The 14,829-nt window shown below is 40.5% G+C and overlaps 2 protein-coding genes across 7 annotated transcripts in view; one reads left to right on the forward strand and one right to left on the reverse strand.

Annotated features, from left to right (window-relative positions):
* INO80D (INO80 complex subunit D) overlaps positions 1-14,829 on the reverse strand; it is a 64,645-nt gene that overhangs the window by 19,496 nt on the left and 30,320 nt on the right. For all 6 annotated transcript variants that reach the window (XM_057551595.1, XM_007190584.2, XM_057551596.1 and 3 more), the window contains 2 exons: positions 13,927-14,035; positions 2,115-2,339 (listed from right to left, as the gene is read on the reverse strand). In XM_057551595.1, the coding sequence (XP_057407578.1) occupies positions 2,115-2,339; positions 13,927-14,035 (334 nt within the window). The remainder of the gene's footprint in view (positions 1-2,114; positions 2,340-13,926; positions 14,036-14,829) is intronic.
* On the forward strand, positions 504-966 carry LOC103019613 (60S ribosomal protein L27a-like). The gene has a single exon (XM_057551597.1). It carries the CDS (start codon positions 520-522, stop codon positions 937-939), a length of 420 nt encoding a protein of 139 aa, XP_057407580.1. The 5' UTR covers positions 504-519; the 3' UTR covers positions 940-966.

The following is a 14,829-nucleotide window of genomic DNA, read 5'->3' on the forward strand; positions in this document are numbered from 1 at the left end:
CATAATAATATACGAGACCCGATATCTACAATGGTCTACGTCTAGATTGTTTCATGCTGGACAAAACTCAAATTTCTACTGAAATTATACTCTTGAAAGCATATAAATGTTAGATATCATTATTTTAAAACCTATGTCAAACTGAGTGAGTTCTTTCAATAAACAGAGAATAGACCTTCACTTGTTCAATTCTATTCATTCATTCATCCACACTGGAGATTAAAAACAAAATATACATTGTTCCTGCCCTCATAGAAACCACTGTCTAGCATGACAGACAGACATTAATGTAAGTATAAATTCTACAATGAAGCAGAGTACAGAGCACAACAGCATATATATCAGGGGGACCCAACACAGTCAGTGGAATCTGGGAATGTTTCTCTGAGAAAGGCAAGTCTCTGAGTAAGTAAGCAGTAAGCTAAGAACTAAAGGTGTTCTAGGACAGACACTACCTCCATTACAGGGGACTGGGAGCTCTTAAGAGTGAGGGGAGCTTTTTTCGTCTCGGCCGCCGACATGCCATCCAGACTAAGGAAGACCCAGAAACTTAGGGGCCACGTGAGCCACGGCCACGGCCGCATCGGCAAACACGGGAAGCACCCGGGAGGCTGCGGTAATGCTGGTGGCATGCATCACCACAGGATCAACTTCGACAAACATCACCCAGGATACTTTGGGAAAGTTGGTATGAGGCATTACCACTTAAAGAGGAACCAGAGCTTCTGCCCAACTGTCAACCTTGATAAACTGTGGACCTTGGTCAGTGAGCAGACACGGGTAAATGCTGCCAAGAATAAGACTGGAGCTGCTCCTATCACTGATGTGGTGCGATCGGGTTACTACAAAGTTCTGGGGAAGGGAAAGCTCCCAAAGCAGCCTGTCATCGTGAGGCCAAATTCTTCAGCAGAAGAGCTGAGGAGAAGATTAAGGGTGTAGGTGGGGCTTGTGTCCTGGTAGCTTGAAGCCACGTGGTGGGAGATTCATTAAATGATAACAAGTGCTTTTCAAAAAAAAAAAAAGAGTGAGGGGAAATACTGCAGGCTGAAGCCACTATGGAGGTATATTAGATACACATACACAGTTTCAAACAACTTAAATATGCCAAGAAGCAGAAAAATCTTAAGGGCATAGTATTTTTTGAGATACCCAACTGAAAAATAGGTTATTTTTTTTTACAACAAATATAATGAAAACCGAAATATACAAAATGAAAATGAAATTTCAAAAATTATATAGATATGTAAGGAATATGATCAACAGCTACAAAGCAAAGGTTAATTTTTAGTTTTCCGCTTGTTTTAAACCCTTTTTTCCTCAAATGACTCAGCATGATCACTACAGAAAAATTAAAATACACAGACTACAAATTTTTTTTTAACTTTATCAATAATCCCACCATCTAGAGACAACCACTGGTAATATTTAGGTATATAAACCCCGAAATGTTTTCTATATATAATGTTTATTCGCACGTGTGCGCACGCACACACACAGAGAAAAAGACGAGAAGGAGACAGAATCAAAATGTTCACAGTGCTTGGTCTGTTTTGTGAATGGTGATATTATGGAGATTTTCTGCCTTTTTCTATATTTTTCAAATTTTCACAATAAGCAAGTATCTTCATTATAAACAGAAGGGATTTTCCCTCCCAAAGAAATCCAATGTAATAAAACATTTTGAATACATGATATATGGGATTATGTAGATATTAACAGAAAATACAATGGAAAGAAAATTTTAAAATAATATAAGTAAAAAACGTACAATACCACTTCTGTGGTTTAAAAAAAAAAACTAAATATTACTTTCAAATAATACAAAATTTCTAAGCAGTGTATTTTTTTAAAGACAGGTAACATTCTCAAATCCTCTACTGAATAAATTCTAATCAAACTCCAGCAAAATTATAATAATACTTTAATTTTACTGTCACCTCATGGCAGGATTATTTTGCCATCACAGAACTTTGAGCAACAAAACCAAAATACAATGCTTAAATATTTCAAGATAATATGCCCACCACTCATTGTGTCTCGACTATCCTCTCAAAAATTAGAGAAAACGGACTGAGGTGAGTTCTTAGAAAGAGGTGGTAGTGTGAGGCTCTGACCTGGTCCGACTGCATGCAGCTCTCTGTAGTTCCTGGATCAACTGGCCAGTACATTCTGGCTCTCTACTGGCCGCCTGCAGCAAAGCTTTCCTAAACGTGTGCCGGCATTTCTTTTGACGAGATTCTGCCCGCTCCAGGCGGCAGAGGTGCTTATATTTCTGCTGAAAGTAAGTGCAAAGTTGGGTCACCCTGGAGCTCCTACTCTCTGTATCATCATCATCCGACCTAGAAAGTGCAGGGAGAGAAGCAGAAAACTTGATTACACGTTAGGCTCATTTTAAAAAGGGGAAAAGCAGATGAGGAAGGGGGGCTGGATGCACAGGGCTGAAACTTGTGGCATGTGAGCACACATTTAACAAAATTAGAGGAAGAGAATTTCAGTAGAGCAGCTGAAAATAAGTACAGTGTTTTAACAATAAGTGAGCAGTAGAGACAATCCAATGCTCTAAGAAGCTTAACCTTCTTAGCTTGTCATAGTTAGACACTCAGCACATCAGTGTCTTCTAAATTTTAAGTGACTAGGGATTTTGGGGAAGAAAATAATTGCTTTACCTCTACTTACTAAAAAGTCTGAGTAAATGATACGATGGTTATGAGGAAACACTCAGCATAATTTCATAAAAGATAGGTCATACCAGAAATAGAGCAGTGAAGTCTAATGGAGCGGTGAATACTATCTAAGAGCTGCTCTTTCAGATGTATTGGTTTTTAACTACCCTTTTTTTGCTAAGCACTTAAAAGAATTTTGATTATAGGGATCACAATCATTCTACAGTATTTTTTTAAACTACAGGAGATATCCTAAACAACATTTCATATAACAGGGCATTACATAGAGGCTTTTCTATCATTACGCTAATGTTGATTGATTGGTGGCCCCTGCTGGAGCACTACAGTGAAAAGGACGCTGAGGGCACATTTAGGCTCAACAAGAAAGGGAGCTGTGGTTAGTCAGCAATGTCTACCACCAGGGAGGTTAAAAAGGTCACCTCTCTATAGAATAAATGTGACCTCGTTTTTTTTTACCGTTAGGAATAATGCATACAAGACTTGAAAACTGACCTGTGATATTTTACCTTCCTTCTCTTATATCATAACATAAACAAACAGCACACATATGACACTACAGACGATGTATTATCTTACTAATATTCTGTAAATCCTTTCTTGGTTTCTCTTCTTGAGTGGTATGACCTGTTTTTTCTTCAGAATAGCCCATAACAGGCTACTCCGTAAACTTCTGTTTAGTATATGTCATAAGAGTCATGTTCTCTTCAGTATAGTTTCTACTACAGATATACCAATTGAAGGATCTCACTTCAACCTTTTCACCTATTAGACATTCACCATTTACTCTATGTCTATCATGCTTTGTGAAAAAGCTAGGAGCTTTTTAAAATTTCAGTTTCCCAAGACCTACCCTAGATCTACTGAACCAGAATTTCCATGGGTTGGGACGCAGGAATCTCTATTTTAATTGTTCCCCAAAGTCCCACAGCAGGTCTCCATTTGGGAATTGTAGTAGAGCCAGTACATGCTGTTAGTATCTTTAATGTGAGGTAGAGAACAAGAAACATAGGAGAGGTACAGATAAAATGCTTTTAAAGTTCCCTAGAAAGACTGCTGGATGAAAGGCTTTTTGTAGAGGAGGTGACAACAGAACTGAACCTTGAAGAAAGGGTAGAATTTGAAGATGAGCAAAGAAAGGTACCTCACAAGGATAAAGCAATATAAGCCAAGATACAGAGATGGACAGGATGGGGAAGAGCAAGGACTGAGTAGCCTGGTTTGGCTAAGGAGTGCGGAATGCAGGGGAGTGCTGGTGGGTTAGGTAGACTTTCTAAAGCTAAAGGCCACATTAAAGAGTTCAACCTTTATTCCATAGGCAGTGAAGAACCTTGTAGATTATTAAGAAAATAGCTAACAATAACAGAGCTAGGCATGAGTAAGATTACACTGTCAGCAGATATAAGTGGAGGAAGAGACAGAAGAAGAGAACAGTGAGGAAATTATGATAAAACTCCAGGTAAGACATTACAAGGACCCTACACCAGGGGGGCAGCAGCAGCACTGGAGAATATGAGAGGTAATCTGCATGTATAAGAGACTCTGGGGACTTCCCTGGTGGTCCGGTGGTTAAGAATCTGCCTTCCAATGCAGGGGACACGGGTTCGATCCCTGGTCAGGGAACTAAGATCTCAGATGCTGTGGGGCAACTAAGCCCGTGCGCCACAACTACTGAGCCAGCGTGTTCTGGACCCTGCGTGCTCCGGACCCCGCACGGTGCAACCAGAGAAGCCCACACACTACAACAAAAGATCCCATGTGCCGCAACGAAGATCCCGCGTGTCACAATGAAGAACCGAAGCAACCAAATAATTAAAAAAAGAAAAAAGAGAGAGACAGACTTTGTCAGTTGGGCAAGGAAGATGGAAGGGACAATAATCACCCAGCTGTTTCCATTGGCAGAGACCAGGAAACAGGAGCAAGAGCAGATTTGGGGTAGGAAATAAATTCCATTTTAGACCTAGGTAATTTAAAGTACAGATGAGGGGCTTCCCTAGTGGCGCAGAGGTTAAGAATCCACCTGCCAATGCAGGGGACACGGGTTCAAGCCCTGGTCCGGGAAGATCCCACATGCCGCAGAGCAACTAAGCCCATGCACCACAACTACTGAGCCTGCGCTCTAGAGCCCGCAAGCCACAACTACTGAGCCCGCATGCCACAACTACTTAGCTGACAGGCCTAGAGCCCGTGCTCCGCAACGAGAAGCCACCACAATGAGAAACCCGCGCACTGCAATTAAGAGTATCCACCACTTGCTGCAACTAGAGAAAGCCCGGGCAGAGCAACGAAGACCCAACGCAGCCATAAATAAATAAATAAATTTATTTTTTAAAAAAAGTACAGATGAGGCAACAAAGGGAGTGGTGGAAAAACAGTTGGAAATTGTAAACTTGGGCACGTTTAGAGAAGAGATACAGATTTTGGAGTCAACGGCTAACAACTGGGAGTGACTAAAAGTAAAAGGCCACAGAGATAATAGAAAGAACACAACACATAAGGGCCATTATCACAAAAGAATTTGGTGACTGGGTATGAAGGATAAGAAAGTCAATAATGACTTTGAATCTGTACAACTAAGAGAATGGAAACGCCATAACACAAAGATGAAAGAAGAGAAACAGCAAATCTTAAAGGGAAAATAGAGCTAGGGTGGAAAATCAACTGCCAACATTGTTATTTAAAAAGACTCTTATTACTGCAGAGAACATGGACTAGATGAGTGTTTCTCAAGTTAACCATGGAAAGATGCACCTGGATGTTGCACGTTACATCATGATAAAAGTTTTCAAAGCTTATTCATAACTTCCAAAATTATCTTGTTGTGGTCCAGTAACAAGCAGTTTGCAGATTAGCACAGGTCCACAGACCATCCTTGGCACTGTCCTAAACTAGAAAATCTTCAAGATGCCTCCCACTTCTAAGACACTAGACATTAATATTGCAAATCTGGTTGCCGAGGAAGAGTAGCAAATTAGGAAGAGAAAGGCCAGTTCCCATAATATACCAGCAGTGACAAGGGCTGGTACCTATAGCATTTCTCGATATGTGTTAAGTTTCCTTCTTTCTTTAACTTTTCTCATCTGGGTGAAATGGAGACATAGCTGGCTCACCTAACTCCCATGGTCAAGAGAAAGAAATGATACATGTGAAATCACAATATAAGTACAGGTATTATTATTAAGATGCTACTAATAGCTCCAAATACAGAGCAGTAAATTCCAAACCTGATTTCGTAAAACTTCAGGCTTGTCTGTAATCTCAAGCCATGACATGAAATTTTCCAAATAAAAGTCACTTTATTTTACTTTATTAAAACAACAAAAGAGTGAAAACTTCCCACAAAGAAAAGATTCATGACCAGATGGCTTCACTGGTGACTTATACAAAATGTTTAAAGAATCAGGGGACTTCCCTGGTGGTCCAGTGGTTAAGACTCCGAGCTTCCACTGCAGGGGGCATGGGTTCAATCCCTGGTCGGGGAGCTAAGATCCCGCATGCCACGCATATAAATAAATAAATATTAAGAAAAGAAGGCATAGTCAGAGCTGAGGAAAAAAAATAAGGCATAGACAGTTAAACCTTAATAAAAAATAAATTTTTTTAAGTGACAGCAAAATAAAAACTTTTTCAGACTTTCAAAAGCTGAAAGAATTTATCACTGGAACACCTGCACTACAAGATATATTAAAGGAAACCTCTCATACAGAAGAAAATGACATCAGATGGCAATCTGGAACTACTCAAAGAATAAAGAGCTCTCCAGAAATTGTAAAAACGTGGGGGATTATAACATAGGTAGAAGTAAAATGTATGACAATTATAGCACAAAGGATGGGAAAGGAAAAGTGGAAGTACACTGTCATACGGTTCTTATACATGAAGTGGTATAACACTTAAAGATACACTAAGGCAATTAAGTATGTATACTGTAAACCCTAAAGCAACTACTATAAAAATAAAACAGAGGAATGCAGCTAATAAGCCAAGAAAGAAGATAAAATGAAATCATGAAAAATAATCAGAAAAGAAAAACAGGGGGAAAAGGATAAGAACAAATAGGACGAATAGAAAACAAACAAAAGATGTTAGACTTAAATCCAATAATATCAATAATCACATTAAATTTAAATGGTCTAAATACCCCAAATAAAAAGCAGAGATTGTCAGAGTACATAAAAAAGCAAGACCTGGGCTTCCCTGGTGGCGCAGTGGTTGAGAATCTGCCTGCTAATGCAGGGGACACGGGTTCGAGCCCTGGTCTGGGAAGATCCCACATGCCACGGAGCAGCTGGGCCCGTGAGCCACAATTGCTGAGCCTGCGCGTCTGGAGCCTGTGCCCCGTGACGGGAGGGGCCGCGATAGAGAAAGGCCCGCGCACCGCGATGAAGAGCGGTCCCCGCACCGCGATGAAGAGTGGCCCCCGCTTGCCGCAACTGGAGAAAGCCCTCGCACGAACCGAAGACCCAACACAGCCAAAAATAAATATAAAATAAATAAATAAATAAATAAGAAAATCCTTTAAAAAAAAAAAAAAAAAAAAGCAAGACCTAACTATATGCGGCCAACAAGAAACCCACTTCAAATATAAAGACCAAAATAGGTTAAAAGTAAAAGGACTGAAAAAGATACCAAGCTAGCAGTAACCAAAAACAGCTGGAGTGGCTATACTAATATCACATAAAGTAAGATCTCAGAGCAAACACTATGACTGGGATAAAGAGCGTCATTTTATAAAAATAAAAGGATCACTTCATCGAGAGAATTTGTTTATGTATCAAATAACAGAACTACAAAATGTATGAAGTAAAAAATGAAAGAACTCATACAAATCAATAGCAAAAAGGCAAAAAATCCAATTTTGCAAAAGAAGACATACAGATGGCTAATAGGTATATAAAAAGATGCTCACCATAGTTAATCATCATTAAAATGCAAATCAAAACCACAATAAGATATCACCTCACACCTGTTGGAATGGTTACTACCAAAAAGAAATAACAAGTGTTGGTGAGGATGTGGAGAAAAGGGAATCCTTGTACACTGTTGGTGGGAATGTAAATTGGAGCAGTCACAATGGGAAACAGTATGGAGGGTCCTCAAAAAATTAAAAATAGAACAGAATTACCATATGATCCAGCAATCTCACTTCTGGGTAAACATAACCAAAGGAAATGAAATCACTGTCTCAAAGAGATATCAGCACCCCCCAGGTTCACTGCATCATTATTCACAATAGCTAAGATGTGGAAGCAACATAAGTGCCCACACACAGATGAATGGATAAAGAAATTGTATGATATGTATGCAATGGAATATTATTCAGCCATAAAAAATGAAATGTTGCCATTCATGACATCATGGATGGACATCAAGGGCATTATGCTAAATGAAATAAGTCAGAAATAGAAACAAATACCATATGTTCTTTCTTATATGTGGAATCTTTAACAAAACAAAACAAAACAGGGACTTCCCTGGTGGTCCAGTAAGACTCTGCGCTCCCAATGCAGGGGGCGCAGGTTCGATTCCTGGTTAGGGAACTAGATCCCGCATTCATGGTGCAACTAAGAAGCCCGCATGCTGTAACTAAGATCCTGCATGCCACAACTAAGACCCAGTGCAGCCAAAATAAACAAACAAAACAAAGCAAACAAAAACCCCCATCAAGCTCATAGATACAGAGACTTAATTGGTGGTTGCCAGAGATAGGGGTAATGAGTAAGAAAAACTGGTGAACTGTGTTTTGGGGGATTTTGTTTTATTTGTTTTTTAGTTTCAATAAATTTTTAAAAATTTCTTTATTTTAATTTATTTATTTTTGGCTGCATTGGGTCTTCATTGCTGTGCGCAGGCTTTATCTAGTTGTGGAGAGCGGAGGCTACTCTGCGTTGCAGTGCGCAGGCTTCTCATTGAGGTGGCTTCTCTTGTTGCGGAGCATGGGCTCTAGGTGCACGGGCTTCAGGAGTTGTGGCACGCGGGCTCAGGAGTTGTGACTCATGGGCTCTAGAGCACAGGCTCAGTAGTTGTGGCGCACAGGCTTAGTTGCTCTGCGGCATGTGGGATCTTCCCAGACCAGGGCTTGAACCCATGTCGCCTGCACTGGCAGGCAGATTCTTAACCACTGCACCACCAGGGAAGCCCAGTTTCAATACACTGAATAATAAAAAAGATCCTGCTTAGTCTCTCATGGTAGAAATAAGACAGCAAAAGAAACTCTGTGAACAATGATACCAAGAGTCTTATTCAGGGGCTGATGGTCGTCCTGCTCTCCATCAACATTGCCTCACCCCATCTTCCACACCCAAGCATATATATGTTGTTTTTATTGGCTACAAAGCAAATGTGATAATATTAAGGGATAGTTTAAAAATAAAGAATGTAATTTTCCAAAAAAAAAAAGTGAGAGAACTAAAAGGAGAAATAATCAAATCCACAAATAGATTTCAACATCCCTTTCCAGTAACTGATAGAAAAAAATGAAAGAAAATCACCAAAAATGAAAAGAAAGAAAATTACAGAAGACCTGAACAACACTATCAACCAACTTGACTTAATTGACATTTACAGAACACTGTAATCTAAATGTGGTCTCTGAACACAGTACAATTAAATTAGAAACCAATTCCTGATAAATCCCAATATGTGGAAACTAAATATCACTTTTAAATAACCCATAGATCAAAGAAGACATCAAAAGGGGTATTAGAGGGAATTCTCTGGTGGTCCAGTGGTTAGGACTCCACTATCTCACTGCCAAGGGCCTGGGTTCAATACCTATTCAGGGAACTAAGATCCCACAAGCCACGCAGCGTGGCCAAAACAAAAAGGTGTGGGGGTGTATTAGGAAATATTTTGAATTGAATAAAAATGAAAATATGTCATATCAAAATCTGTGGGATGCAGCTAAAACCAGTGTTTAGAGGGAAATGTATAGCACCAAGCATCTATGTTAGAAAACAAGAGGGACTTCCCTGGTGACACAGTGGTTAAGAATCTGCCTGCCAATGCAGGGGACATGGGTTCGATCCCTGGTCCGGGAAGATCCCACATGTCGCAGAGCAACTAAGTCCACAAGCCACAACTACTGAGCCCACGTGCTGCAACTACTGAAGCCCGCACACTGTAACTACTGAAGCCCACGTGCCCAGAGCCCGTGCTCCGCAACAAGAGAAGCTACTATAATGAGAAGCCCGCGCACCGCAACAAAGAGTAGCCCGCAATCGCCACAACTAGAGAAAACCCTCGCACAGCAACCAAGACCCAACGCAGCCAAAAATAAAATAAAAATTAAAAAAAAGAAAACAAGAAATATCTCAGATTTAACTGATTTAAGCTATTACCTTAAAAACTTCAAAAAAATTAAAGCCAGGGGCTTCCCTGGTGGCGCAGTGGTTGAGAGTCTGCCTGCCAATGCAGGGGACACGGGTCCGAGCCCTGGTCTGGGAGGATCCCACATGCTGCGGAGCAACTAAGCCCGTGAGCCACAACTACTGAGCCTGCGCGTCTGGAGCCCGTGCTCCGCAACGGGAGAGGCCGCACAGTGAGAGGCCTGCGCACTGCGATGAAGAGTGGCCCCCGCTCGCCGCAACTGGAGAAAGCCCTCGCACAGAAACGAAGACCCAACACAGCCAAAAATAAATAAATTAATTAATTAAAAAAAAAATTCTATGAAAAAAATTAAAGCCAAACAAAAGGAAACAAAGAGCAGAAAGCAAGAAATAAAAAACAAGAAATTAAAAGAAAAAAAAAATCAATGAAACCAAAAGCTTTCTTCAAAAAGATTAAAATCTATTTGAAGCTATTTTTTAATATTTATTAATTTATTTTTTGGCTGCATTGGGTCTTTGTTGCTGTGCGCGGGCTTTCTCTAGTTGTGGCGAGTGGGGGCCACTCTTTGTTGCGGTGCGCGGGTTTCTTACTGCAGTGGCTTCTCTTGTTGCGGAGCACGGGCTCTAGGCGCTCGGCTTCAGTAGTTGTGGCTCAAGGGCTCTAGAGCGCAGGCTCAGCAGTTATGGTACACAGGCTTAGTTGCTCCATGGCATGTGGGATCTTTGCAGACCAGGGTTCGAACTCGTGTCCCCTGCACTGGCAGGTGGATTCTTAACCACTGCACCACCAGGGAAGTCCCTATTTGAAGCTATTTTAATTAAAACTTTGAAGTTATTTGCACAAGGACAGACAGGCCAATGGAAGAGATTAGAAAATGCACAGACATACACATACGTCAAGGCTTCCAATGCAATGAAAAATAAGTGTTCAATAAATAGTACTGCTTAAATAGAGAAGCCATATGGGGAAAAAAAAAAAAAAAAAAGATCCTTGGCCCTAACTCGCATCATATATAAAATATACAAAAATAAATTCCAGAAAGATTGTCAGTGAAACAATAAAGCTTCTAGAAGATAATATGAGAAAATAGCTTCATGACCCTGGGGTAAGCAGCGATTTCTTAAACAGGTCACAAATTAACCATAAAGGAAAAAACTAATAAACTGTACCCATTGAAATTAAGAACTTTATTCTATCAAAGACATCATTAGGAATGTGAAAAGGGAAGCAGTTACTGGCAGTACTTACTGTTCCTTAATACTACATTTAAGATACCAACTTATTTCTGCTACTGAGAGACCTAAGTAAAATCCTAAGAGCTCCACTTTGGCATATGCATCTACAACTAAACTAAGTAACCAAGGAACCTCTGCCAAAACAAGGCCAAACTTTCTCCCCAAATTTCTTTAAGTACAATTTTGGTTTAGGAAGAAAGCTCATGAAAAGGTTCTTCGGGGGGAATGTACCATCACACCACTGTGCCTTTCTTTCCCCCAAAACACAATGAACTCACTGAGGAATTTTAAGTGGCGAAACCTTGAGAAATTTCACATGGCAAAAACTTCTTGAAGATACAATGGACAGGCTAGGTAGGGCCAATTTTCTACAGCTCTCCATTCTCTATTACACTGAAGCACAACAACAAGCTGGAATAAAGTAGTTCTATAGGTAGTCTAAAAAAAAAAGGACAGAGGCTCCTGTGAGAGAGCACAGTGGCAGATGCAGATGTGCAGTTGCAGGCATAGAAGGGATGGTAAACCAACGCAATCCCAGTTTCACCCAAGGAAAAGAATGTAGTGCCCCATGCCTGAAGCATAATACTAGTTCAACAAGAATATGCTGAACAGGGGCTTCCCTGGTGGCGCAGTGGTTGAGAATCTGCCTGCCAATGCCGGGCACATGGGTTCGAGCCCTGGTCTGGGAAGATCCCACATGCCGCAGAGCGGCTGGGCCCGTGAGCCACAACTACTGAGCCTGCGCGTCTGGAGCCTGTGCTCCACAACGGGAGAGGCCCGCGCGCCGCGATGAAGAGTGGCCCCCGCTTGCCAGAACTGGAGAAAGCCCTCACACAGAAACGAAGACCCAACACAGCCAAAAATAAATAAATAAATAAATTTAACAACAACAAAAAAAAAAAAAAAAAAAAGAATATGCTGAACAAGTGAATAAACAAATGAGTGAAGAGGAAAAGATTAAAGGGACAGCTGGGCAGGAAGTAAGGAAAATTGCTTGTAAAAAGGAGAAATATATACTGAAGGAAAAGAAGAGCCAGGAAAGCAGAGTATCACGGTAAGTCAAAGAAGAAGCAAGTTAGCCAAACTGGCCAAGAAAGTAAAATGCTACAGAGATTAAGACAAAGATGATGGTCACAAGTCTATAACAGCAAAAGAAATATTCTGAGAACTGCACTAGAAGGCAGAAATGGAATATACATTGCTCCTAATCAAGGGCAAATACTCCCAATACTAATGTTCAGGTAATTTTCAGAATTAAAATAGGATTCTTAGCTATCATTTATCATTTCCCATGAACCAGGTATTGTGCCGAGCATTTACTTATGTTACCTATTTATAGCATTTGGAAAATTAACCCAAAATATCCCAAGTCAAGCTACGCTGACTTGAATATCAACCTTAGGAAGCACAGTTGATAATATCTATAACTTAGAAAGCTTAAGCTCAATTGTACTTCTATCTGAAAACAAGAAATGCTAATGGTGAGGAAACAGTCTTAAATGACATATAAAATGGAATTTCAGAGAGAGAAAGAAAATATATAGCCTTTTCCAATACTAACTAGGAGACAACTATACGGGATATAAAGCCCAAGAGTGGAAATGGAGGCATCAGGCTGTTATAGTTTAATGACACTGACCATTAATAAATCCAGCTAACTCTCCTTGCGCTAATTCCATGTCCAAATAAGCTTCTGACTATAATTTGCTTCCCATATAGTTTTGCTTAGTGAACATCTGTACCACTTAATGATGATACTTCTTACTAAAAACTGTCATTTTGGCTTATACATTAGTCTCTAGTGAATCAGCTCCCTAAGCCTAATCATTTCTGGGTGTACTAACAAATCACATTTTAAGCCTATAAATTCAGAAACCGGACCTTAGAATGTATATGCATACTATGATACTGTGAAATTCTAGGAGTCAGCCTGGGTGCAGATAGCTAGTCTCCCCTCTGTCTTGCTGAACACCTATTCAAACCACAGTACTTAAATAAAAATAATAATTAGCTGAGTCTGTGAGTCATCTTTTAGCCCCACAGACAAGGATGTATCTCAGTCCCGTCACACCGCACCAAGCATACACCTATGATGCTGAGGCAGTCCCCTGAAAGAGAACTAGTCTTCTTCTTACCACTGAAGGGGCTGGGCTTTAACCTACAGCTTTCTGATAAGGTAGATATCGAGAACTTCTAACGAGATTATTTCAAAAAACTATTTTAACACAGAAATATTCAGCGCATTAGAAATATCAGAGAATGGATAGGGATTTCCTTGGTGGCGCAGTGGTTAAGAGCCCGCCTGCCAATGCAGGGGACACAGGTTCGAGCCCTGGTCCGGGAAGATCCCACATGCCACGGAGCAACTAAGCCCGTGCGCCACAAATCTGAGCCTGTGCTCTAGAGCCCATGAGCCACAACTACTGAAGCCCTCACGCCACAACTACTGAAGCCCGTGCTCTGCAACAAGAGAAGCCACCGCAATGAGAAGCCCGCACACCACAACGAAGAGTAGCCCTCACTCGCCGCAACTAGAGAAAGTCCACGCGCAGCAAAGAAGACCCAATGCAGCCATAAGTAAATAAATTTATCTTTAAAAAATAAAATGAAATTAGCATATATAGGAAAAATCAATCTACTACAGTGGAAATTTAAGAATAAAAAGAAAAAGGAAGACTCACGTGTGTCTTTCATATCTGAGGGTCTCTCGGATGGACCAGGCAACCTGGTATGGCGAGGCCTGCTCTGAGTCCTCCACTTCTTCTCCACTCTCTTCAGACCAGTCCAACCCTAGGACGGAGGAGAGGATGTTGCAAGTTAGAAAAAATTAACATTTATTTAAAATTTAGATAAAAAGCTACCTGAAATACATAGCCCGACACCTATAGCAAGTACTATCATAGTGTGACTAAATCCCTCCTGATGAGTTTCAGCCCTGTTCTGGCAAAGGTATTAATAATGAATGTATGACATGCACTCGCATTTAAAATAATGACATTACAACAAAAAGGCTATATTCCACGGATGAACTTCTTTCGTCAGATGCTTCACAAATGGAGTAGGAACAACACAAAGCAAAGAGAGAGTTCAAGTCAAAAAAAGGGGTAGAATTTCTTAAGTATCAAAACGTTACACACTAAAATAATGTTGAAAAACATAAAACATATTCAAGACGACAGGAAAAGAAGCCTAATGCATGTTCAGGCAAGAAAAAGTCAAAAGGTGCCAGTGGACTCATGCTATACCTCAACAAAGAAGGGGCCTAGAATATATTGTGAAAGGCAGGCACGCTCCATCCCCTTTTCCCAACAACATCTCTGGAGGAAAGGACACCATCCACTAGGCAGGGCCATTCCCAGTCTCTTGCCCCCTGCGGGAAGAGGGAAGGGTAGGATGGCAATGTTCTCTTTCTAGTATCGCTTGGGGTTTCTTTCGGTTCTTTTAAACAAGAGCTGTCACATTTTGAGTTCCATTTGGAAAACAAGGTTAGAGGGAAAAGTAGAGAAATATAGTATAATAATGCTTATTTATTTTGTTAAATGCTATTATTTTTAATGACTGGATAATTGTTAGCTTCCAACATA

Source organism: Balaenoptera acutorostrata, chromosome 8 (genome assembly GCF_949987535.1).
Source record: "Balaenoptera acutorostrata chromosome 8, mBalAcu1.1, whole genome shotgun sequence".
Lineage (NCBI taxonomy): Eukaryota > Metazoa > Chordata > Mammalia > Artiodactyla > Balaenopteridae > Balaenoptera > Balaenoptera acutorostrata.